At 51.1% G+C, this 26223-nt stretch overlaps 1 protein-coding gene across 12 annotated transcripts in view; it reads right to left on the reverse strand.

Annotated features, from left to right (window-relative positions):
* Nucleotides 1–26223, reverse strand: part of CACNA1D (calcium voltage-gated channel subunit alpha1 D) — a 300511-nt gene continuing 274288 nt past the window's right edge. For 7 of the 12 annotated variants that reach the window (XM_025986349.2, XM_072720756.1, XM_025986336.2 and 4 more), the window contains 9 exons: nucleotides 24316–24446; nucleotides 11349–11465; nucleotides 10279–10646; nucleotides 9529–9555; nucleotides 7908–8057; nucleotides 7432–7595; nucleotides 4510–4631; nucleotides 2606–2926; nucleotides 1–2112 (listed from right to left, as the gene is read on the reverse strand). In XM_025986349.2, coding sequence (XP_025842134.1) covers nucleotides 1819–2112; nucleotides 2606–2926; nucleotides 4510–4631; nucleotides 7432–7595; nucleotides 7908–8057; nucleotides 9529–9555; nucleotides 10279–10646; nucleotides 11349–11465; nucleotides 24316–24446 — 1694 coding nt within the window. In that variant the 3' untranslated portion in view covers nucleotides 1–1818. The remainder of the gene's footprint in view (nucleotides 2113–2605; nucleotides 2927–4509; nucleotides 4632–7431; nucleotides 7596–7907; nucleotides 8058–9528; nucleotides 9556–10278; nucleotides 10647–11348; nucleotides 11466–24315; nucleotides 24447–26223) is intronic. The other 5 variants (XM_072720761.1, XM_072720759.1, XM_072720757.1 and 2 more) reach the window with 1 other exon arrangement.

Raw genomic sequence — 26223 nt, forward strand, 5'->3', positions numbered from 1 at the left:
TTCTGAAGAACATTTTGCATTTTAATTAAAAAAAATTTACGTCAGGAAATAGTCATTTACAAACCTTGAAGTGTTTTTGCCTGGATCTGGAGTAAGAATGTCTTAAGAAGAGGTTTGTAAGGTCTTCATAACAAAGTCTTGTTATTTACAAAAAACAAAAACAAAAAAACCCAAAACATTAACAGGTTGCCCAGGTAATATTTAAAAATTTTGAACCCAAAACTGCTAATTATCTTTTTTTGACCGCAGGGAATCCCTGCCAAGGTAAATTGACAAAGTCGGCATGATTCTTTGAACAGAAAAGGAAGCCTTGGTGGGTCTAACGGTCCAAAAGTGGGTTTTCATCAGGAAGTACAATCGGAGTGTGAGTACGTTCTAATGAAAACTTCAGCCCTCATTCAGTTGCATATAAAAGCCCTCAAAGAGAACACACAGTACAGCAGTGTTTTGTAAAAAGGCAACAGTACAACTTGGACAGACCCGACGTTCCCATCCTGCAGAGCATCTCTGTGCTCCTCCACCCCCTTTCCCCAGCACCCCGATTTATGACAAGCAGCAGCGTCCGTCCTCAGGGAGCAAGGGCAGAGGAACTTCATTCACCTGTGTGATAATTTCTACACCAGAGATGCGAAAATGTCTTGTGGGGGTAGCTGAGGTGCCATTGTGAATGCCACAGGGTCAGAGTAACCAGCTCGACCTATGCAATGAGCTTCTCGGAGGGCTAGTGAGAGAAAAGACAGTTGTAACCCATGGTGGACCAAAGGTACACTATCAAATCCTAGAACTCTTGCTCAGAGCAAAGGCTGTTAAACATCTGGTATATCTTGTTGTAAAGGTAGATTCAGAGTGACTCAAAATATTTTAGAAAAAAATCTAATGTCAAGTTCTTTTGAACTTAAAATTTCACCCCCAAAAGATTTTCACTGAATGAATGAGAATTGGCTCTATTTCTTCTACTTCTGTACAGCCCGAGTAAAAATGCTAGTAATTTCTAGGTTTCAGTGGGGAACTACAATTATTAGGACCCATGGATATTGCTGCAGTTCAAATACGGTACAATAATTACAAAATATAGACCATCTCTTTACAAATACAAATTATAGTATATTACAAGTCATGTACAGTAAATCTATAATTTTTAAACAAACTAGCGTATCTAAGTTTACCTGGTTGCGAGTGCATGATTATTCCAGTTTACAGTTGCCCTTAAGCTGCCAGTCCAAAACCGACTGAGTGACACTCTCTTGTAAACTGGGGTCACAGAACAGAAAACCTCATGTATGAGGTCCTGCTCCCCTCTCCAGATGACGGCTGGTAGGTGGGTCCTGACTCACACACTGCATTTCAAAACGGCTAAACAGAAACCAGGAAGCAGTGTATTTGGGGGGATGGGTTTAAAAATGGATATGCTGGGCCCAGTGAATGTCTGATATGCTAGACCGATGGCTGAGGTAATGACACAGGTGTGGTGATCGTCATCACCTTGACCTTCCCACCGTGCCAGCAGGTGGGTGGGCGCGGGCGAGTGCCCCAGGGGTGCCCTGGACGAGTGGGCCGGGCTTGTCCCACGTCCTCGTCCTCTCGGGTCCTCCCCAGGAAGGCTGGACCTGCTGCTTCCCACAGCTGGGGCTGGGCACGGGTGCACGGCTGTTCCCTACCAGGTTTATGGCTTCCTTGAGGCATGACATCACTTGTACAAAAGTCTAATTGAATACGGACTCCACACTAGTGCCTAAACTTTCCTAACTATGAGGCACTTTTTTCCTGGCCCTCCGGCGCCCCACCTGAGGCCAGAGCCAGTCTGCCCCTCCCTGGGGGCTACAGGGTGGTGATGCATATCATTTCATCTGCCAGGTCCTCCTCATCTCTTCCAAGGTCAGGCTCCTCATCGCTGTAGCCCGGCCCAAAGTCCTGGAGCTCATAGTCCTGCCGGTGTGAGACAGGGCCCACGCCCCCGTTAGCCCGGGGATGCACAGTCCCATTGAGCAGGTTGCTGGCTGCACTCTCCATCTCATCGATGGTCAGGTCACAGGCATCGGCGATTTCGTGTTTTGTTGCCGATACAAATTTTGGGTCCCTTGCATACCGTCCTAAGCCTTCGGATATCAGGACCTGTACAGGACAAAAAATGAACGGCATAAAAGTGTTAGAAGGCTTTGCAGGGAGAAGCGCACAGGAACCGCCTGAAGCACAAACCGCACAATGTACTTCTGGGACTCAGCCAATCGTGTCTGCTAGACCTCACACATGACAGTTAAATGTAAATGGCTTTGAAACATCACAGAGTTCCAACACTACATGTGGCCCAACAAGAGTGGGCCCCACTGGGGGAAATCTCAGTAGGAACTAGTAGTATTTGCAGGCCCGGCACCTGCAATCCTAGGTGCAGCTCCTTTATGAGAACTGGCAGTGGCAGTATTTTTATACTCATGCTGTAAGTACCATCTTTGTATCCAAGGAATGGGCGCTGTCCAGAGGAAAAGGGGCACACTTGGGCCCCAGAGCCCCCCCAGCCTCAGAACTTCCACTGCCCCTGCAGGTCCCCCTCTGCTATGCCAGAGCCTGCCCATCCTGGCATCCTTGGGGTGGAGTGGAGCATACTCACTGCCTCCACCAAGCTGTCTGCACTCCTCTGCTTGTCACTGTTTTTGTTGCGGAAGCTGCTGGGGACAGTCAGGCTGGCTGGTGTGAAAGTTCGGTATGAGATGCCGGGCTCGTCCGTGTACCATGAGCTTCGGTGCAGGGATGGAAGGCTGCCGTTGACCTGGTCCAGGGCCTCTGGCCGCTCCACCTGGATCAGGGGCGCGTAGCATGGCGTCCAGTCTCGGTACGGAGGGGTCGCTGGAGGGGTGGCCCACGACCGGGTTGAGTGGCTCGGCGAGTACTTCTGGGCTTTACTGGAATCCAGGCCCGCAACTGCCATGATCTGGGGAGAGATGAGAGGTGGCGGGGTCAGAAGTCCTCAGGAGCAAACCCCAGGCCTCCTCACGCAGACCAAGCAGGAGACATGGCTGCAGAGGGGCAGCCTTGTACAGGGACTTCAAGAGGACACAGGCAGTGAAATCTGGCTTTCTGGCAGACTAGTTTTGGTTTTCCCAAATCCATAATGCACTTCTTAGGACTGTTCCTAAGCAGGAATCAGCTGCTAATTTGTCAAACTGCCATCAAGCAGTGGAGAATTAGTGAAGACATTTCTTTACCTTGTGGTGTAGGAACATACCACCCCGTTCACTCTAGGTTCAAATACAGTACATTCGGGGCAAACGAGACATTCCCAGCCCTCAGAAGGAACACAGCTGGTTCTCTTGACTCTAGTGCAATTCATCACACCAGCAGGCATCTGGTCTGCTCTGAAGCTCTGGGCACAAGCCCTGCTTCCCCCACCTACAGCTGCACCACAACAGATTGGCCCCAGCATTCCCTCTCTGCACGGAGGGCCACGATGGCCCGTGGCCCAACCAAAAGCCACGACCACCTGAGGGAGGCAATGCAGGCACAGAGGTGTCCTCGTCAGCGGGACAGCACAGGGAAGGGCGTTTTCATGCACGTGCCCACATAGACTGCCATGCCTACTTGGTTTGTGGCATTTGATGGCTGGGTCTTCCCAAGCTTTGCCCTCTCACGATAAAGCAGGGCACAAATAAGAGCTAATAAAAAAAACTGAAGGCAGCAAAGTAAAAAATTGGCAGAGAAACCTGGAACAGAACACCTGAAATGGAAGCTAGTGCTCACATGCTCAGGATGCTGGCGGTGAGCTACCTAGGCGGTGAGCTAGCTCTGCAATTTTACAGACTGGGTGTTCCCTGCATGCTTTCCTGCCCCTGACACATGTACACAGTGGGTGGCATCTCTGATGTGCTCTTCTTAGAAAGAAAAAGTACCATATTCTTGTCCTTGAGGCAAGCCCCTGGTGAATGGGCTGCAGCTCCAGCCCCTGAGCTCCTACCTGTCACACTGTGGATGGGTCCTTCTCCCTGGACCACCGTCTTTCCTTGCAGCCTATTTGGAGGCTCACCCACCCCTGTGACCAGAGGGCCCTGCGCGCAAAGGGCTCCACAGACATATTTTAATGAAAGGACAGCATCTCGGGAAATAAAGGGCAGCACTGGTTATTCAGGACCAGGCAAGCGACCACCACTCCCTGGGTCAGGGATTGTACTAGGCCGCATCGTCAATGCCCCAGAGAGAACACAGTGTGCACCCAAGCCAAGAGCCCAGCTTTGGAAGCTGGCAGCCTAGGATGCCTATGTCAACTCGGTCACACACCTCCTGTGTGAGCTTAGGCATGTCACCTACCCTCTCCCCTGATATTTGCTCATTTGTGAAAAGGGGGTCGGGATAGTATCTATTTGGCAAGGTTGCTACAGGATGGAGCCAGAGTGTCTGTGAAGGTTCTCCCCTTTTTTTTGCTCCTGCTGCTGGCAGCCAAAGGGAAGGGGGTGTCTGGAAGGCGGGGTCCACAGGGTACCCGTCAGGCACGTGGTATCAAGGCCACGCAGGCCGGCTCACCTGTTGCTGCATCAGGTGCAGTGGCAGGGCTGTGCGGTGGGGGAAGGTGGGGGACAGCGGGACCTCCTCCTGGCTGCTCTGCCGGCGCAGGCACTCAAAGTTGAAGGAGGATCTCCGGTGCGCTGAGAAGTGAAGCACACCAGCAGTCGTGAAACAAGCGCTCTGTGGGGGCCCCAGGGCTCTGGGGTCAGGGTGGCCCACTGGACACTCAGCAGGGAGCCCGAGAGGAAGCAAGCGATATGTCCCAGGAAGAGCATTAGGCAGTAAGGTCTCAGAACTTTGGGAGGCTGAAGAAACTGCCCAACTGAGGGGGTGTTTTTAGTTAAGTGCAAGTTGGCTTCTTGTACAAGTAATGCCTGTTATCACAGGGCATAGCTAAAGGCTCCAGAGAGCAGCTGCTCTGACTTGACACCCCTGGTCCTGTACACACATTGTGGGGACCACAGCACTTCAGGTCAAGAACACAACGTCATTCTAGAATCCTACAACACCTGCTGCCGCCCCCCCCCCCCCCGCCCCGACCCCGAAGGCATCTTAAGAGTCTCTGGGGCCCACGGCATCTTGCTGCTGCTCCCGTGCTTCTGCCTGCTTCAAGGGACTTGTTATAACTGAACCAGGTAAGAAGCGAGTTCTTTTGTTGGGAAAGACCCAGCTTCTCCAGCACTGAAGGCAAAAACAGAGAACACCTCTAATGTTAAAGAACACAACTGTCCTGTTAACAACCACTCGAAATAGAGGCTGGTGCACAGGCTGAGCAATGACAAGAGATCCAAAGTTTGTGGCTTCACAGGACACAGGGCCCAGGGGGTCCTGAGTTCTGGGCCCCAAGCACAGGCCAGGGGCTCTGTTCCCCCTGGGAACAGGTCTACCCTTGAGGGCGCTGGCGCTGGAGAAAGGGCTTGGGGCCTGACAGTTTGCAAGGCAGGAGCCAGGTCTCTTCAGCTTCTGCTTCCTAAGATCCCAGGGCATTTCTCCTGCTTTGGCAAAACACACCCCTAATTCCCGTACTGGAAAACCATAGGGGTGGGTGAGCCTCCCAGGCCTCCTAGAAGTCACATGAAGCTACAGGAATCGGGTTCTGTGAGAGCTCTAGTCTAAAAGTGTAGGAAGACCAGGCTGAGCCATTGACTGGCCCTGCCCAGTGTGGGGAGAACAGACAACGGCCCTGGCCACCCGGGCTTGAGGTGCCCCTGTGGGGTGTGCTGGGCCTCCTCCTCCTCCTCCTGGAGTTGCCTACGTGGGACATGGACAGCTGCATGACACCTGCTACCCCCATCAGACATCCTGTCCTCCCTGCACCACACAGGGAGGGCAATGTGTCCTAAGGGGGATACCCTAAGGGAGATGGGCCTCCCTCGTTGGCACCCCCTCTAGAACCCTCTCAGGATCAGAGGGCAGGGGCCAGAGGCTGGGAGCCAGGAGAGGAAACCACCATCTCTCTCATTCCAGTAGTGCCTTGCAGTTTTGAAAATCCATGTAGACACTGATCATCTCATCTGCTGTGTGCAACCGACGCCGGCAGACGAAGTAATCTCATTTTTGCTGAGAACACAGGCTGAAGGTTTCCAGCTTCTCCCTGCTCAAGGTCTGAACCGATGAGCAGCGAAGCAAATAAAATTTATTTGCCCTTACAAATAAAGAGGCCCGCTCTCTGCTCTGATCTGGCCCACTCAGGTTCTTTGCTTCACTAGGGCAGTGCCCCTGAACGGTGGGCATTAACGTGGCTACCGGAGGGGACACAGGGAGATCCAGGCGGGGCAGGGGCACTCCCTGGGCAAGGGGCCTCTGCCTGGCCTCACTCGCCTGTGTCACCCAGTATTCACGGAGCTCAGAAGTGCTCTGTTCAGCATGTGTTTGGGGCTGCAGAATTAAATATTAACTATGGAAATGGTGTCTCCTGCGACAGCCGGAGAGAGGCAGGGGGCCCCCGGCGCCATCCAGCTGGACTGGTTATCGCACACAGAGTTAGCCGACTCAGAGCCAATGTGTCTGGGCTACTTTTGGTTACTGATTAGAGCCCTGCTCGAGTATGTGCTTCATTCCTCAAAACACCAGGACTGGATGTTCTTGAACCACCACCAAAATGCCCACATGTGCACAATCCAACTGCTTGGCCAGGAGCTGGCAAAGGTCACTGCTACGTTTCTCACCCCAGCCCAGGTTCCTCACTGGGGGTGAATCAGATCTCTGGGGGGCACTGCTTAGGCCACCTGCTTAAGAAAACCAGGTGGGAAACAGCTACCCCACCCCCGCCGCCTCTTCTCTAGCAGGATGGGTCTCCTCGAGCCCCCGGGTGGGAGCACTGACCCAAAACCTGCCCTGTGAGCAAGGGCACTAGCTGACGCCTGGCAGAGATGAGAGCCGAGGGGTGGAGGGGGTGGGTGAGAGGGGAACTTCCTGGTGGGGACTGAGGAGACATGGACAGACACCAAGAGCTCCCAGGTGCACCTCGGAGGCATGGGGCTTGGTGGGACAGGCCTAGGATGGGGTCCAGCTCCGTGCCAGGGCCGATCCCTTCTGCCCTCTGAGGGTCAGTCACCCCATCCACGGAGATAGCCTGACGACAACACGGTGCACATGGTGACTACCTCGCAAGAGGGACTCTGGGCTCAAAGAAACAAAGACAAGCACAAAAAGCCCCTTATCAGATGCCACACGCTGTGCACGTTTGGGACCACGCGCTGCCTTTCTCTGTTCTCAGAGAGTCAAGACCACCACTGAAGTGCTTTGAGCTCTATCACGCGGCACACGGACGAGGCAGAAAGGAAAGCCGCTAGGGTCTCCGACCAGGGATCTGGTCTGGAGGACCAGGGTCCCTAATGCAGCAGGATCACAGCTGTCACGCTTCCTCGGGGCCGGGGCCGGGGGAGGCACACACTGTTCTCTGGGAGGCTTCACCCAAAACAAAAAATCTGGCCTCACATGTCGGGGTGGGAGGTAGTAGGCGTCTCCTTGGAGATCTCCGGGAGTCATAGCAAACGGGCGAGTCGTCATCCTCCAAGAAGCCTTGGGGGTGATGGTAGCCTCGGGGCCGCTCGAAGTCCCAGCTGCTGCCCGGGTATCGGTTGTAGTAGTTGTAGCTCTGCCTGGCGGTCAAAAAAGGCCAAAAGAGAGGGTGAGGGGCACATGCCAGCCTCGCGAGCAAGCCCCGTCGCTTAGCTTAGACCCACGGCGACAGTCCTCTCCCCACCATTCCTGGACACCCTGGACTGGCTGAGAGCAAGGCAGTCAGTCCTCAGCTTCATGGAAGATTCGGGGCCCTGGGAGAAGCTGGCCTGAGAGAGCAGCCCCTCCCCCCGCCTCTCCGCCCGGGGCCGGCCAGCTGGGACACGGTGGGCCCTCGCTTCCAGGACAAGCGGCCACGTCCTGAGGTCGGCCCGAGCCGCGGCGCTGCTCACCTGCCCCCCGCCGGAGAGCCCACATCCTCATAGCCCTCCTCGCCGCTGAAGTACTCCTGCTCCTCCAAGCAGCGGGCGTCCCTGAAGTAGCCGTGGGGCTCCGGATCCTCTCGGCAGATGGTTGGGAACTGCTCATCTCCCGAGTCAGATCTGCAGTTGCGACACAGGCCCCGAGCCCCTGAGCCCCTGAGCACGCAGGCAGACGCTTCCTGAGCCGGCCTCGATGTGTGGCTAGCACCCCTGCCCCACGTGCCCCTGGCTTCTCCTGGGGGGACCTGGGACTGGACTCTTCAGGCCTCTGGCGGTGGTGCCGTGTGTGTGAGCATGTGTGTGTGCTGGGAGAGGGTGCATCTCTCAGTACCTTGCACAATGCTGGTGCCAAACCACCCTGCCCGAGGGCCATGGAGTCAAAGAAGAAGGTGTGATTTGGGGAACAGAACAAGAAAATGGACCTAGAGGCCGCAGCGATCGGCAGTCCTGGAGAGAAAATGCTGGGCTCCCCGGCCACCTACTCTGATCCTTGTTCCTTCTATTGTGGCTCGTGTGACTTTAGGATCTGGAACAAAGGAGCTCCCTTACCAGTTTCCCACTGCCTCTGGCCCAGGAAATATGACAGAGGAGTCTGGGATCCTGGGTCCCAGGGGAGACTCACACCTGTGACACTTGCCAATTTTCCAAAGCCTGCTGTGCCCACATGGCAAGACTGTCGTGCTATCTCCCTGAAAGCCCTTAACCTGGCTCCAGTCCTCAGGAAAACCAGCTAAGCTCTGTGACATCAACTCTTTCCAAAGAGATGACTGTGCCCCCTCCAAGTTCTCCACTCTCTCAGGTTGCTCCTGAGCAGCTAGTTACACTTAATTAAGCCAAGAGACTTAGTCTCTCTGTCCCCAAGAAAATGATCATTCTTACAATTCAACCCTGTTCAGCAAATATGGAGTAGGATACACTGCACATATGTTGAAGACTATGGAGAAGACTACGGAGAAGGCCCAGTCCCTGGTCTTCAGGAGGTTGGGGTCATGCTCTTATGAAGCCCCCATAAGAGGCTTGAACCCAGACAGCAGAGGCAGTGCCAGCCTCCCAGGGGAGTATACAGTAGGCTCTCCCTGCACAGTCATGAGGCGTGTAGGGGTTAGCCTGTGGGCATGCTGGCGTGTGAGTATTAGCTCTTAGGTGAGAACAAAGTCTGTGCGTATATGGACCTGAACGCTCCTTTGCTTAGAAAGAAGCAACTACTGGGGCACCTGAGTGGCTCAGGTCATGATCTCAGGGTTGTGAGAGCGAGTCCTTGCGTCAGGCTCTGTACTCGGCAAGGAGTCTGCTTGAGATTCTCTCCCTCTCCCTCTGCCCCACCCCTCCCCACCCCTGCTCACATACATGCACTCTCTAAAATAAAATAAATAAAATCTCAAAAAAGAGAGAGAGGGAAAAAAAGACAGAGAAAGAAAGAAGGAAATCAAAAAGCAACGACGTCTGCCTCTGGAGTCCACGGCCCCAAGCTCCACTACCCTATCAGGTTGTTGCCTCAAAGGATGTTCTCATCCCTCAGCACTTGGAGGCCAACCGGTTACACTTACAACACAGAGTATTTAACACACAAACACAGGCGATGAGCACATACCTAATGTAAGTTTCATAATAGCGGGTTCTATCCAGGAAAGGCATAACATGGGAGGGAGAAGATAAAAGTTAAATATTTCCAATAAAATTTAAAATGCAGATATCAGGCTAGTTCCTAGAGCAGAGAGCAGCCAGCTATGGTTTACAGGCCATTATACTGCCCATGAGCTATGAACGGTTCTTAACGCTTTTAAAAGATGGCAAAGAAAGAAAAAAAATCAAAGGAAGAAAAAAAGTCCCATTTCATCACGTGGGACTTATATGAAGTTCACACTGCGGTGTCTGTAAATAAAGTTTCAAGTTTTATTGGGACACAGCCACCCCCACACATTTACACACGCCGTCTAGGATTGCTTTCTCTCTCCAACGGCAGAGCTCGGCCGCTGCAGTGGAGCCTGTGTGGTGGCCAGGGCCTAAAATATTTACCATCTGGCCCTTTACAAGACAAAGGTTGCCAGCCCCTGTCCCACGGTATGTTGGCACCACTGGGGAAGGTAGAGTTTACGGCAACTACTGCTGTTTTAAGGAGCGGCCCCTCTGGCAGGGCACAGGATAGCTCGTGGCCCTCCATCCTTTGGGTTCATCACTGGCTAGTGCCTGACAAGGCCCATGAGCTCACGGCACTTGCAGGTTCACGTGCAGATGCCTCCTCAGAGTCTCCTGTGTGTGCCAGAGCACGGGGGGGTGGGGGAGAAAGCCACGCCTTGGGGAGACACTACATCACCAAGTGCAAACACATTTTAAAGGTTACCTTTTAATACTGGACCTTCTTTGAGGCTCCCGGTCATGCTTGTGGGAGGAGTGATGCCCATTTTCAGACATATGCTCAAGGTTCCCAATGCTGGGCCGCTTTCCAGGGGCAGCTTTGGACATATTGGCATTATTGAGATTGGCATTTGTTGAGCTGGGAGCTTGCTTTCCTACGGAATTATGGTTATGATGGCTATGACACCCCGAATTTCCTGCTGGAGGAAACAGCGGTCTCTCAGTATCACTTGCAGGTGGAACTGAAGGCCTTTGGACATGCAGGGGACGGTGGGTGGTATTGGTCTGCTGAAGGGGGTCTCTCCTATCACTATTAACATGATTGACATGGTTTCCAAGCAGGGCACCATTTCTCTGCAAAATAATGGGAGACAACACCAGGTAATTTAACAAGTATTTGATGCAGGCTAGCTTTGTTAGGTAATTTTTTCTACACGAAAAACAAATTCTAGGTAAGCTCCGTAGGATCCCTGTAAAACAATCTGAGTGTCTCACAGATCAGGGTGGATGTGTCTGTGTGGCAGCCGGTCCCCCTGAAATGAGGAAGGTTACCGATCCCTGAGTGGGGAGCCAGCTCTCGGCTGTCACACGAGTGTGCTCTTCCAGTCGCTCCAAGTTGAGGTGACTTACACCCAGCAGGGCGGGCTGGCAGCCCCCAGCGGTTGAGGTTGGACAGGAAGCACACCCTCTGGGCTGGGAGGGGGCTGAGGGCCAGCTGGCAGATCAAAGAGTTGGCCCAGGGAAGAAGGGGGGAACACAGGCGGGCAGCGGCTAGCAGGCCTCAGGATGCTCAGCCACACTGGCCGAGCGGCTGTGGCCAGGCTCCTCTGAAGCGGCCAGCGTGGGACAGAGGGGCCAGCTCAGGAAAGCAGCAGGCCCGGCCCCAGAAGAGGTGCCGAAGGTCTGCTGTGGGGAGAGCATGGTCCAGAAGCCCCTCTAGGCCCGGGAGCTGGCGTGCATTCTCCAGGTTCTTTTGTGGATCACCAACTGCCCAAATTGAAGTCCTGCCCCGCTATTTCCAAGTGGCCAGTGTGTAGCTAGGCGTGGAATAATTACTTTGAATCCATCTTCTTCTTCTTCTCGTTTTGTTTCCTCCGGCTCGTCATCTTGCAAATCACATGATATAGCACGCCGGATTTCTGGCCCAATGTCATGCAGTGTCCTTAATCCTGCCTAGATCAACAAAAATGGCAAAATGGATTAGACAACGTGGGCGTGCTGGGCTCGGCCTGGGTCCTGGCTCTGCTCCTGCCTGATTCAGCTGTGGGGAGGGAAGGTTTCTCCAAAAGGCAACCCAGGGAAGTGACTGCTCGTGTGAGTGTAATTGAGGGGGTCCCTGAAGCCCCAGGGTTAAAGGGTGTGGTCAGGAGTTCAAGCTGGTCCCCTAGACTGGGGTGCTTGAGGCCTTCCACCCAGTCTCCTCCTCCTCACACACCCCCACTTGCAGGGAACAGTGTCTGCCGTGGCCGAGAGCACAAGCCCACATCTAAATGACAGTCTATAGAATGTGGCCTGCAGGGTCCTTTCCCAGAGCCCCAGTGGGGGCAAGGAACACAACCCGGCCATTCTATAGGGAGGGTGGCAGGGACTCACCAGCTGTGACCTAAGTACAAGTGTGAGGGGGCAAAGCAGACCCGCAGCCTTCGGGGCCACTGGTTCTGCAAAAAAAAAGCCATGGGAACGAGGGAGTGACACCACACACTGCAATCACCAGCACATTCAGGACCATGACAGAATGGGTCGACACACACACAGACCTGGGCTGCTGTGCAGCGCCAGCCTCCGTGGCCATCCGTGATGCCCTGGCCTGGAGCCTGGTATCAGGCCAAGAACTTGCCAACAGTTGGATCATCTTAAAGACCACAACACATTGAAAGGGGCTCATCAGCCCTGGGGGCTGTGTGGGACCCACCAGGTGACCCCTCACAGACATATTCCTTTGCCTGAGCCCTCACAGTTGTCCTTCCTTACACTGGGTCCCGGGTTCCACTGGAACAGGCCCTGGGAGAAGCCCTTCTGTTATTCCCAACTTTGTTAGGGAAACTTTAAAGATGTTTACACTACACGCAGGGGGAGGTGGAGTTGCAGGCTCTGAAAATTATGTTTTGAGCACCAACTTGAAGAAAAATACCATGCTGACCTAAAGACTAATAACAGGGACAGTACAGCTACTTTATCTTTTTCCACTAAAGGACTGACATCTCAAAGTGGCGTTTCCTCCCTGCCCCCAGACCTAAGCCCACCTGTCCCATATCCGGGCAGGACCCCCTCATTTGCTGGCACTCCCTCTGCAACTCAGCAGCCACACTGGAGGGTGCCTGAAACCTGGCTGTACAGGGCTGCACCTGCAGCTAATGCTCTGTATCACGGAAGACTGTGGGGGACAAATGGGCCTACAAGTGGGGCATCAGGGGACCCCCAGCAGTGGGGAGTGGGGAGGGTTGGGGTGGAGATGGTGGCCACAGTTTGGCTGGGTCACACAGGGCTGGTCCCGCTGGTGTGGGAATGCTCAGAACCAGTCTTCTGCCATTGTTAGTGGCAGTGAAAGTAATTTAGAGTGTAAAATCCTACAGGAACTTCCTAAGAGGCTCCTGTGAAAACAGCCTCCTCCATAAGAGACAATGCTGTTAAAAATGGTACACCAGGCTAGGTCTGGTTTGATCCATTCTTTGACTAGAGGGGCAGGGGTTGGGGCTTTCCATTTCATAAATGGTGGGTGTGAAAGAGCCACTGGGATTCAGAGCTCTCGGGTTCCTGGCTAGGAAAGCTGTGGTCTTGTCAGGGAAAGACACATGTGTCCTGCGACCAAGTCCAGAACAGTCCATGGTATGGTCAGTGAGGCTGCCTCTCACTCTCCTGTCCCTCTAACCCCAGCACAAGCTGCACGCGCACATGCATACACATACACACTCACGGATGCGCACACACACCTGCTTTCCCTCTCTCAGGATCCCCGAATCTGGCACACCTGAGCCAGGGGAATCATCTGCTCAGATGTGGACCCACTTGCCATCCTCTTGGAAACATCGAGAAGGTGGCGCTAAGGTCAGGTGGGGGAGGGCTCTTTCACACAGAGCTTCAGGTGTGTGCAGGAAGGTCAAGCCCAGCGGCGTCCAACAGTGTTTTCCAGAGCTCGGTCGTCAAGGGAAGATTAGCTAAACCAGGGTTTCATTGTCTGGTTCTGGATCACCGGGAGGAAAGGCTGGCCACAGATCTGAGGCTCCCAAATCAAAGACCAGGTTTGAGACACCTGCTGCCGTGTCCACAAAGTAAACACAGGCGACAAGCACTAAGTCAACACCCCAGGTAAATTATGTATATGAACCCATGTCACGAGGCACCACGGGCTTGGAATACCCCTGAGTTTGAAACACAGCAGATGATCCTATTCACTGTCATTCAACAATTTGGACTAGGTCCGATTAAAAGAAATAGAAAACTATTTATTTGGATAATTTTTAACATCATCCTCTGTTGGCGGGTTGACATTTCACTGAAATACACATATAACAGAATTGCGTAATAAAAACAAAAACGGTCTCCAGCACGTCTTCAATGGTACACAAGATCAGGAGAGTGTGGTGAACAGACACAGGACAGAGAATTTGTTTGCAACAGAAATCATGGAGAAAACTGAGAGGTGGCTCAAGAGGCCCCTTCCGAGGACAAATAATGACAACATATTCATTAAAGAGACATCAGAGGAGGATAGAAAGCATCACTCTTCCTCGACACGAAAGCAGAGGTTTAGAAATCATGGTTATGTTTTGCTTGCTCCACGCAGATAGAAACACATCTTCTAAGGGTCAGGGACTGACCTCTCTCACATGGGATCAGGGGAAGGACAGGGTGGGGGGTGGGGGGGTGCCGAGGGGTGGGGTGTCTGCCAGCTATGGGAATGAAGGAAACAGAGGTTCCCAAACTGGAACTGAAATGAAGCTTAAACACAGCACCCTGAATTTATTACATATCACAAAACATGATAATGAAATTTTTCTAGCACACATATCAAGCTAAAAAGGTAGCTTAGGCTGCTCCAAAATTTCCATAGGCACAAGTTCTGATCCCAGAAAACTATCTTAAACTCTCAAAAAAATTACTTTTTTTCCACAGCCCTAAAAAAAAAAAAAAAAGAACATTTTTTTCCCTTGAAATAAAGACTTTACAATCAGTAGAATGATCTATTCTTTCATTTTTCATATCTGTGTCTACCTCTATCAGCAAAATACTACTTTAATTTGAAATGTGGTCATTAGCACTTAAACCAACACAATTAAAGCCGTATAAATTCATTCCATTAACATCACAGAAGTATGGTTCTGAATAAACAGAGAATTGCTATAAAATAGAAACATTTTGATTTAAGATGTCCAATCGTATAAAATATTAAACAGAATCAAGCTTAGTTTCTGGTTGATTTTTAAATGCTAGATGGCATCATAAATATCTGTTAAAAAAAGAAATGTTGGCGCTTTGCCTGTAGACTGCTGCTTTAAATTTTAGACACCATTTAATTGGAATTTTATATTTACTCTATAGAATGATTAAGTCACCAAAAAAAAAACCCCAAAACAAACCCCAAACTACAAAATCTAAGTATCTCTAAAGCAAGAGCGTAAAAATATGGTATTTTAACATCAACTCTGAACATTCATGTACGTTCCTTCCTGTTGCCCACTTTCAGGGTAAGTCTGTCCTACCTGGGCGTGCGAGAGCTGCTGCGCCGCGGCCTTCCTAAGCTAGCTGGGGGACACCCCAGGGAGCGGCCAGCTGTCCCCTGCACGGCACGCGCAAACACCCTGCAGCAGTGGGGATAAGACACGGGAGTCTGCGGGCGGACCCGGCCAGGCCATTCATCCTTGGATGCGAGTGCCAGGCTGCCAGCCTCCGGCCAAGGGGCCCCCATCTGGCACAGCCTGCTCCCCATCAGGGCCCTCGCTCGGCCAGCAGCGGCTCCTGCACACTCGCCTCCGTAAGGGCAGGTTCAGGTCGGCCCTCCCCCAGGATTCAGCAGCCCCCCCCCCCCCCATCATAGGGCACTGTTTCCGACTGGTTCCATCAGGAGAACAAACTGGAGGTTGAATCCTTACAGAATAAGCCAGCTGTCCCCCACTGCCTCCGCACACACACATGGGCACACCCCTTCTTTTGCCCTCCTTTTCCTCCAGGGAAAAATGTGACCGTGTGGCCTTTGTGGGCCTTATGTGCAGTTCTTGAGTCATATCTGAAGGGGTTAGAGTCCTGAGCACCGCACTCCATGGGCCACCCACAGTGACTCTGACCCACGCTGAAAAGCTAGCCGTGAGGTCACTGCGTAAAGCTCCTCTTGCGGTTGCGCTCGGCAGTACGCATCGGGTTTGTGACCACCACTTTGAAAGATTAAGGACTTTTTTAATTATCTAAAGGAACCTATGACATTTCCCTACACATGATCTCGCAGAGCTATCTGAGCAACCTTGATTCTTGGTTGAAGTTTAACACCAGAATCAGAAATTCCTGCTAGTTTCCCGATTAACAGAGTACTATTTAAATTTAAGCTCAGTAGATGCCTTAAATCATGACCTCTATTCTGTTAGCAACTTTGTGCCTGTCCTAATGATCTCACATCCTTTATCCCACTACATCCTGGGAGGCCAGGATTATCCCCCATTTGGTTGAATGGTCTGCCCTACAGAGTGAAGGCTCAGCTAGCACTCAGGTCCCCAGGTCTCTGGTTCCCATGAAGCCCTGCTGGCCTCACCCTGACCACCGCCAAGACGTCGTTGAGTCTACGGGAAAGAGGGCTGGGATCAAGCCTGAATCGTGCACTCACTTATAACTGTGACCCCACATGTGACCTCAAGGTTAACCTCCTTCCAACTAAGAGCTCTTGTATCCCTAAGTCAACATGGAAATGATAAGTGACCACAAGGTGTCATGAAAGCTGACCCTATACTTGGCACACATCCTCATCTCAGCTGTGCCACTCTGAGGAGTGGTGATCTTTAAAAACCCTGTCTATCACACACTAATTCAGACCATCTTTCCTCTAGGTCAGCACCGGCAGTGAGATGTGGGGTTCAACTCTCAGTCTGAACCTAGCTGGACACAGGAAGATGCACAGGCAGCTCTGTGTCGAGGGGAGTGGGCTGAGACTCTGGGGTGGCACCTAGGAGGGACAGAGAAGTTCAGGTAGGGGCAGTGCTCTTCGCAGGAGGCTCCCTCACCAGGGAGAACATAAAAAGGCTCCAGCACCTTTTTTCTTTAGGAGGGACGTGGGATCCATTTCCCTGGAGTAGCAGTTCTCAAAGTTCTGGGGACACCTTCAGTATTTGCACAAAACTAGTATCTTCTTTGCCTCATACACGCATTCTCTCAGGGCACAGTGGGGTTGTTCAAAGGCTACATGACCTGTGATGATGTCATTTTCTATTTTTGTACATGTAGATTCTGTATTTTAAAAGTTTCTCACTTTTAATTTCTAATGTAAATACTGATATACGAGGGTCCTCAATAATTTTTGAGAACATAAAAGAGACGCAGAAGTTTGATAACAGCTGATAACTCAGCCCCAGACAGGCAGCGCCAACCTTTCCTCAGGCACTGGCCCCTTCACTTCGTCTATGATTCCTCGGATCCTGGTGACTTTCTCCACTTTTGGAAGAAATTTCCTTCCACTGGCTTCTGTGAGCTGGCCTCTGGCACTTGTCAATGAGTTGCCTTCAGTGGCTTATAATGACACACGCTCCCATTAGCCCAAATAGTCACCTCCCAGGTCTGAGGCATGCCACGGAGAATGAATCTATGCAGGTACCTACCCAGCCCTGGAACCGTTAGCAGGTGTTAACAAGCTCCTTCCCATGGAAAACTGGCACATTAGGGCTAATGCAGGGCATCGGGTTGGCATCATTCAGTAACACAATAATTAAGACCTTCTGCTACTACATAATATAACCCGCCTTAACTTTTCAGTAATTCTATCTTCTCAAAGACTTTTGAAAATAATAATTATTACTGTCAGAGGAAAAAGATCTGCCTTTCAGAAAAAGTTGAGAATCCAGTACCCAATAATCCTACACATTTATGGTCAAGGTCACACTACAGTGTAATTATGAAGAGCCTGGTATTTCTTACATCTGTTTCCCCATGATGGATACTGGCCTGCATTGTGTCTTCCATCCAGGAGCGTAAGAGTCTAGCACCATGGATTCTGGTGTTGGGTACCAAGTTTGCTGAGTCTGTGGAGATTCTCAGGTAATAAACTTGAGTTGTCTCTTATAACTTTTCTAGGCTCTAAGCTATACTCTCCTGGCAAGGCTTTAGGAGAAAGGACAGAAGTGTCTGCTGTCTGACTGTACGCCAAGTTTCAGGGAAGCCCTGTTTCCCTTTTGAGTTGGAAGTCAGAGGCAGATCTCATGACTTCTGGCTGTTTCCATGAACTGCCCTTGGCTAGCAGCCATGGCCAGCACCGTCACTCAGAAACACAGCCAGGCCGCTGCAGGGCCAGAGTCTCTCATTTCATTGAAACCATTCCCTACACCCACCTAGAAAGTTCACCGTTTTCCAGTTTTTCCTTATTTGGAAGGACTGCAGAAAGGCATATGGAAACACCTGCCATGCCCATTGCTTGGGGCTGTTCTGCCAAGACTTTACCCTGTGGAGACTCCATCTAGAAGTCAGCTGGTCACCCTGGCCCTCTGAGACTGGGGCAAGCACACGCTGCCCTTTATTGTTGAATAAACTCAACATTGGGGTGGGTTGGAAACCTGATCGTGAATTAGCTCTGCACCTGTACCCACAGGGCTGACCTGCCTCCTTTCAGGAATGATATACCAATTCTTAATAACTGGTATGTTCCAAGCACTACTCGATCAGGACAGAGTAGGCCTTCCAACCAGAGCAAGATCCCAGAAGCACCTGCTATCCCAGGCATTTAGCCTTTTAGTTGCTGGATCACAGAGGGATCTGGAGAGGGGCTGGATGTTGGCAAGGGGGCCACAGCTGTTAAGCAGCATGTACAGGCAGGCTTCAACATCTTCACAAGAGGTGCAGCCACACTAGAGTGTGTTGGCCAGCTTTCAAACCCATCCCATATCACTGCCCTTGGTGCTGCATGATGTCAGACCTGCTCTGAGCCCCATGGACTCCGTGAGAATCCAGAAAACCCACCACGGGCTCCTAGACTTACAGCAACTTACACACTGGGAACAGAACCAGGGGCCAGGTCTGTTTCCGTTAAGTGAAGCCAGGGAATCTACTGAAGTGCAGGCCGGCCAGACCCGTGGTAACACAAGCCACTGAGGGCAAAGGTCACAGTACAAAAGACATCGCTGGAAGAGACCTCAGGGCTGGGAGGGACCCTGCCAGCTGTGCCCAGGATGGGCCTGTAGGACTTCCACTAACACTGCTCTTCCCAACGGCTGATACCACTTTCCTACTTAGGTCTGCTCTTGAATGAGCCAGGGCCAGGGCCTCCCCACATGCTCCTGGCTGTCTCCAGTGCTTTCCACACACACCCTCATGCACATGCGCACATGTACAAAGCCTTCAGGCTGCACTGACGAAGGCAGGCAAAAGGGGCTTAAAAGCCGTCTTTTCTGGCAACACTTAAGAAACTTCAAGTTTTCACACTCCAGTTACTTTTGAATATTGGTCCTAAAACTCTGGTTGGCTCCTCTGGGTATCTTGGGCTCAGCACTGGATGTGCAGGCTCCTCAACCACTGCTTGGAATCGGCTGAGAATTTCAGACTCCCTCATGAAGCAACTTCTCCGGTAAAAGTCTACCATTTGTAAGATGTGAAAACACAACCTGTAGAGGTACCTCTGTATACATCTTTACACATTTCCCAGGTATCTTTAAAAAGGGTAGAATTTTCTTTCTCGGTGGGTAACTACAGTACAGAACAGAACAGAGATCAAAGAAAAACAAGAATTTCTTAAAGTTCTGGTAGTAAACAGGCATATGATATTATTATTGTTGTAGTCTTAATAATAAGCAATTATACGTTCAAAGTGCTTTACAATCACTTAGCTATTCCTCACAACAGCCCTGTGAGGTAGGTCGACATTATTACCCCCATTTTACAGATGGGGGAAACTGAGGCACAGAGAGGTTAAGTGTCTTGCCCAAGGTCACGCAGCAAGTAAACGCTGGAGCTGGGACTAGAACCCAGGTTCCCTGACTCCCAGTGTCCTTGAAACTAGACCACACTGCTTCCAAAGAGGCATCCCCAGACTGGCTTGAGCACGAATTAAAGACGGACAATGTTGGATGAGGTTTGGGTGTGGTGGGATCTCCCGTGGACACGTTAGATGGAACCTGAGGTGTTACCTGGACTGGTTTTGGCATGCGGGCGTGTGTGTTAGTTTAAATGGCGTGTCTGAGCTTCCTGGCCTGCCCACTTCCCGCTGCATTCTCAACTGGGTCGCTGCAGAGAGTGGGGGCCGGAGGGTCAGTATTCGTGGCGGACTGGCATATAAAAGGAACTCTCAGCTCAGAGCCAAGGGGCCTGCCAGTCTTTGGGAGTTCGGGCAAACTAGGGATGCAGGACTTTGGAACGAAGTCAGCTGCCCACCTTAGGCAGGTCTGCTTCATCTTTTTATTATGTTATTTTTTACTGGCCAGCATCAGGAAGTTGTGTTCATTTCATTTCTCTGTGGGGCGGCTGCCCCCCACCTTTGCTCTCTCTCGCTCTCTCTCTCTCTTGCTCTCTCTCTCTCTCTCTCCCTTTCTCTGAGTCTCTGCTTGGAAGGGAAAACTGTTAAGCCTTTTGCACGTTCCCTTCCATGAAAAAGAGCCACCGTGAGCAGCGTCCGCGCCAGGAGGCCATGGCTCTGCAGATGAGCCACGGCCCCGCTTCCGCCTTCTGGAGGAGTGCTTTGCTTGGAAGGGGTCTCCCTGGGGCCTTGGGTTTGCTCTTTCCTGCATTTCTCCCGAAATGCTGGTTCAGTAGAAATAAGCCCACTTGAGACTTTTCCCTTTCAAGGCCTTAGCCACAAACGCCTTCCGACTAACGAGCTTGGTGCTGTAGCTCAGGTGGAAAATTCTAAAGCATCCGTTCAAGCATCTGAAACAAATGAATCAGCCAGTGAAATCTCATCTGTTAGCATCTGTTCTCTTCTTAGATTAAAAAAGAAAAAAAGCAGCCTCTTTTTATGGCTTTAAATGGACTCATGCTTTTAAAAATGAAAAACACCTTGCCACTTTTTAAGGTAACTAAGTAACAAGCGTCTGATGCTCCACAGATTAAACGTCTGTGAGGTGTTTTCTTCTGCTTCTATACGGAGCCTCCCCAGGGTGGCTGCATCAGGGCACACCAGGGACGAAGAGTCACTGGATTCCTGTACACCACCCACCCTTCCACTCGACCACCTGCATCGCCATCGGTCGGCTGGGGTGCAGGCTTTAACATAAAACCTAACCACCTAGCTCTACAAGCTAGAAATAATGGTGACCTCCTTAAACCCAACCTCCATACAGGTGAGAAAAAGACTATCCCTCTAAAGGCTTCCTGTCATTAAAGATAGGCAGGCTCCCATCTGGGATGAGTGGGGGATAGAGTCTCCTTGGATTTCACCAGAGGTATCTTTTGCATAAAGGAAATCCTTGAATGTTGAAAGAAAAAGAAATGAACAAAACTTTTCCCACTTTGGGATCTTTTTTTTCTTGATCCATGAGACACTGGACTAATTCATGTTTCCATCTTGCATAGAAGTCCTCATCTGGAAAGTCTGATGGGGCATTGCTATTTGATGGGAAGGGGACTGAGCGTTTTCAAGGCTGCAGAGCTGTGTTCCTTTATTTACTTGCTCTTGGCAGAAACTTGCAGGTCACTCGATGCAGCAATAATGGAGGGAGAGCAAATGTGGAGTCAAACTGAAGTGGATTATGGCACATGAGGGGGTGGGTGGTGAGGAAAACAAAAAGGTAGCCTGATGGCCAGCTTCTCTCCGACCCTCCACAGAGGGTCGGAGAGAAGGCTGGCTTTAATGAAGATGGATGGACAGATGAGAACTGCACACTCATTCAGACCACAGAGGCCAGAGGACACCGGGTGCCGAGCTCCTCCCGACACACGGATCCAGGAGCTCAAGCCCTTCCCCTGCATATAGAAGGGGACACCACAGTGGGTCTGAACAGAAGGAGACCAGATGAATTCCACAGGGCCAGAAACCACAGTACATCTGTGTGCCCTTGAGAACCATTCCATGGGGAGCAGAGAACGTGGACCAGTTCTGATCCTGCTCAGACAGACTGCACTCTATGTAGCACAAGCACGCACATGCCTACAACTTACTTCTGCGCTCACACTCCACCTCCCATGGGCAATCTGTCCATCAGCCATGTGGCACCCCTGGCATAGGGAGAAGCAGCTCATCCCACTTCTCAGCAGGCCATACCCACATTTGGGGGCTTCCTTTGAGGGTCTGTGTACTTGTCCCTGGTGACACCGTGTGTGCCACTGACATTTGACCCTATGTCCCTCGCTATGTCACGTAATATTTCATCACACAGAAAGGAAGAGCTTCCTCATGCTTATTAAATGTACAGTGACAAATCACATTCAAAGCCACTTCTAGAACAGAGGTAGCCAAAAGTGTAATTAGAATTATCCTTCAAGGAGACCAAAATTTTCTATTTTTAATGTTTCCTTTGGGATCCACTGCACTTTCAGAATTTATCTGTCAAGATTATGACACAACTTCATCTTCTAGGCTGTGTACTCAATATAAACTATAGTCATAGCCTCAAGTCCCAACAGAACCCAGGTGAAGATGTGCTAGTATCATTATCTAACAGGAAATGTTCGAATTTCACCAAAGAAATGAAACTCTTTCTACAAACAACAAAATGAAAAAATGTTTAGAAGAAAAACATTATTGTAATGCAACATAATAGTCTTTTACTCCATGACTTATAAATGTAGCTTTAGCACCATTTGAACCTGCAACTTAAAAGACTCAGGGAAGCCCATCTGTGAAATGTGATAATTAATTACTTAGCCATGTGTTGTTTTTCAGGTTTTGAAACATGAAAACACTATATCCAGCCACTAGAGCAGGAACTGAAGCCATCTGATTGGGAAGTCTTGGAGATTCAGGGAAGGGATAATTCTACCCATGTGGTCATCATGCATGCCTTCCCCAGAAAACAGAAGAGTCTCATAACACAGGGCTAACTTGGTTACTGGAAATTATGACATCGCCATCCATGAAAGAGTATGTTTCCCCCTTGAGAAAAGTCATCAAGTTCTACTGACCCCACCACCTAGAATTCGAGAACAGCAGGCAGTTCCCTACTGGGGGAGAGGACCATGACACGCTGAAATCCAGCCAGTCTAGACCTCCAGTCCCATGGCCACTTCAAGGAAATGCCTCGGAAGCGTGTTCATCACACCTCCTCCTTGCACCCACCTTGGCCACACTGCCCTCAAGGGCCTATAGACCATAGACCTGCTCAGATTTGTAAACATGTCTTTTTGGTTTGCTTTGTCTTTCTAAGGCTACTTGTGAACTGTGATCATGAGGAGGACTGTCACTTTTGCAGACTGGAGGGGCTTGGGGCAGGGGGGCGTTTGACTCACAAACTCTACAACCTGAGACAGCAATGGCTATTGGATTGAGCCTGTGGTTCACTGAACCACCTTTAGGACAGGTGATCAGAGGAACCAAAGATAAGAAATTGTCTTCAGCTGGACTGAGCATCCATGCTCCCCCTGGCTCTGCAGCTGTCTGGGCAGAGCAACGGTGTCCTCATGAATCCTCGGGTCACTGTCACACCAGGCATCGACTAACCCACCATCTGCTTATGCACCCACACACCCTCACTCATGGCCATTCGCAGTCATATCATCTCTCACAACAAGGTCACAGACAAGCCTTCCCTTCGCTGCACCATTTATTGGAACACAAAACAATGCTGGACATTTCTCCCTAGAAAAAAGTGAAGGACTATTCCACACTGAACCCTCTAATACCTACACGGCCCAATGGAAGACATGTGATGGTAACAGGGACATAAAAGTCATTTTAGAATAAACAAATTAACAGGGAAAAAAGTCTTATTCATGATGGACTTCAGGCACTTGGGTAGCAGAGATGATGGGGCTCTGATTGGTTCGGACAGGTGTTTCTGACAGCTCTCCCACCCCTATGCTTCCCTTTTACCAGTTCTTAACATCTCCTTCCCTCTTTCTCTGTCGCCAGTGCTGGCTCACAAACTTGCCTTCCTGGTCCCTCGTCCTGCAGGCTTCCCCGTGACCCCCTTCCTCCACACATCTGCTTCCACGCCAGAGCTCTGGCCTTACCTAGGATTCTACATCCTCGAATGCGTGGACTCTGGCTGGAACCAGAGGTTCCTGCAAGCCACACCCACGCTCCAGAAGCCTGGGGCAGGTGAGCCACCCAGGGCTGGCACAGGGGGAGGGACCAGAGGCTGGCCCCAGGCACAGAGCCGCGTTTGCACAGCAAGCCTCACGGTCGTCAGGAAACACACACAGAGACAGACACACTGTGACACACGTGCACACGCACACACACACCAGGAGGTGATGGATGTTACTGAAATGGACCGAAAACCAACAAGCAGTGGGGTAAGAAACAAACAGAAACAAAACAAAGCACTTGCGTTCGGATGGAAAGCGGTTTCCTGGGAGGCCGGGGCCCAAGCCCAGGGAGGTGGGTGTCTGCCTAAGGACGCTGCCTTTGGAGAAGCCAGGAGGAGACCGGGCGCAAGGCCAGCACTGGCCTCCCAGGCCCGCTGGGGCTGTGCCTCCGCCGCCGTGCCAGGGGCCCTGCCGCACAGGCCACAGCAGGTGTGGGCACAACAGACAAAGCAAGAGGAGGGAGGCACTTACCTCGTAGCCCAGAAATGGCTAGTCCGCATTTTGGGGGTATGTGCGGTATCGCAGTTTAAACAAAATCCTTGTAGCACTGCTCAACCATGAATAGCCAGCTCTCTGGTATTTCAAATAAGCTTGTAAAATGGTTAGTGAAAAAAAAAAAAAAGAAGAAGAAGAAGAAGAAAACAAAAGGACAATTCACCTGTAGGGCAATGGTGGTGTTCTTCGCAGGGTATTTTCCCACCAGTCCTTGTTCTTTCCGTTTCTTGAATTTCCTAAAGTAGTCCTGTATCAGGAAAGTGGCATAGAACTTCCCCACGGTTACCTCATCATCTAAACGGAGAGACCAGACACAGCTCTCCCGAATCAGCACATTTGCACCAGGAGCCTAAACTCTCACTGGGGGCCGGGGCTGGGGGTGGGATGGGGGGGCAGTGCCCAGGGCGCTGAGCTCTGGGTTTAGGACACAGGAGACTAAATCTAGCAAAAAGCGAGGTTTTGCAAAGCAGTTAAGGCTCAAAATTAAGAGTCAGTCACATGAACTGATACTCAAAATTGCGGAAAACAGTATGTTGGTCATGAGTTTATTAGAGCAGCGTATTAGTAACACTATGGAGTGCTGTCTTGGTTATTTACTTAAAATAAAAATTACAAAACAACAACAAAAAAAAGACTTCCTGGGTCCTATTTTCACCCCTGCACATGGGGATTTGCATGTATAATTACCACGAACACCAAGGGCAATTAACCATCCAAATCCCGATGCTTTGAGATAAAAACAGAGACCTCGGAAAGTGACAGACAAGCTCGGAAGAGGAGGAAGGTTCAGGAAAGTGGCTGCAAACCCAGATTTTCATGTGCCCCTGCGATTCTGTTCCACTGGCCTCCATGTGCCGTTTCTCTACCTGTAATCCAGAACGGCTTATTTCCGGCACTGCCAGCCACAGCATCAACTAACCTCACGGTTGAGCTTATTTCTGCTTTGTTCGGAACAACTCCAGCATGCACCGCTGGGGAACTGGAACTCCGCTGAGCATTTTACAGGTGATGCATGAGGCAGAATAGAGGCTCTGGCTGTCTCATGGTAAACCACGACGCGGTGCAGATGTGCCCGGGGGTCTCCACCAGCCCTGCTCTCCCTGGGGTGCTTGCCCCCAGATCTGCAGCGGCCCCTGGGCAAGCAGCTTAGGGCCCCAGGACTTGTAGAGACTGAGGGGAGGAAGGGCTGCTGGCCCTCAGGCTTTAAGACAGATGAGCTTGTACCCAGGCCACCCTTCAAGAGTTGCAGGTTGATCTGGGGCAAGGGGCTCGTGTTCTCATCTGTAAATGGGGTTACCCCTCTTAGAGGAGCTATGGACGCAACCTGAGATGAGGCCTGGAAAGCACTCGGCTCCATGCTAGGGTGGTCCTAAGTGCCTGGGCTGGAAGACAGGGAGCTAGCAGCCTGCTGACAGTGGCATCCACTGAAATGGATGGTGGAACATGATGGGTTGGGGGCCACCAGGACCCTTTGTTTTCACTAGTGCATCCTCGATGGGGTTCATTTAGTGTCCCTGTATGGAGACTGCTGGGCTGCTGTACGCACCTCTCCAACCTTCCCTGTCAGGAGCCACTCAGTGTTACTGAGTAAGAAGAAGCCTTGGGGCAGCTGCATTCCTCCCAAACCCCAGTCAAGAAGTCCTGGAGTGGTGTAGGGGCCACCAAAGTGACAAAGGCTCTGGTAGATTGTGAAACCACATCCTGCATCTGTCTCAGGCTGGTACAAATGGCCTAATGATGTACTGTCTATAAGCAAGGAGGTGAGAGGTGGACAGACCATTTAGGTCTTGACACTTTACCTCTACTTTGCTCTCAAACTGCCCCTGATTGTGCCCACGGTGCATCCAGAATACCTGTTCTAGCTACCTCTATTCTTGGGCATCCATGTTCCCAGAGGAACTCCACATGGGTGTCATGGCCTCTTCACCATAGCTCTGAGATAGTGGAGCTGCTTGTTCCCCTCGACAGGTGGCATGGGGCTGAATGACCTGCCCTGGCAAGTCGAGCTGGGATGTGAGGCCAGGGCAACAGGCCTCTCGAGTATGGGCTCTCCTCCTTCTCCACATGGCCC

The sequence above is a fragment of the Vulpes vulpes genome, chromosome 9 (genome assembly GCF_048418805.1).
Source record: "Vulpes vulpes isolate BD-2025 chromosome 9, VulVul3, whole genome shotgun sequence".
In the NCBI taxonomy this organism is placed as follows: Eukaryota; Metazoa; Chordata; class Mammalia; order Carnivora; family Canidae; genus Vulpes; species Vulpes vulpes.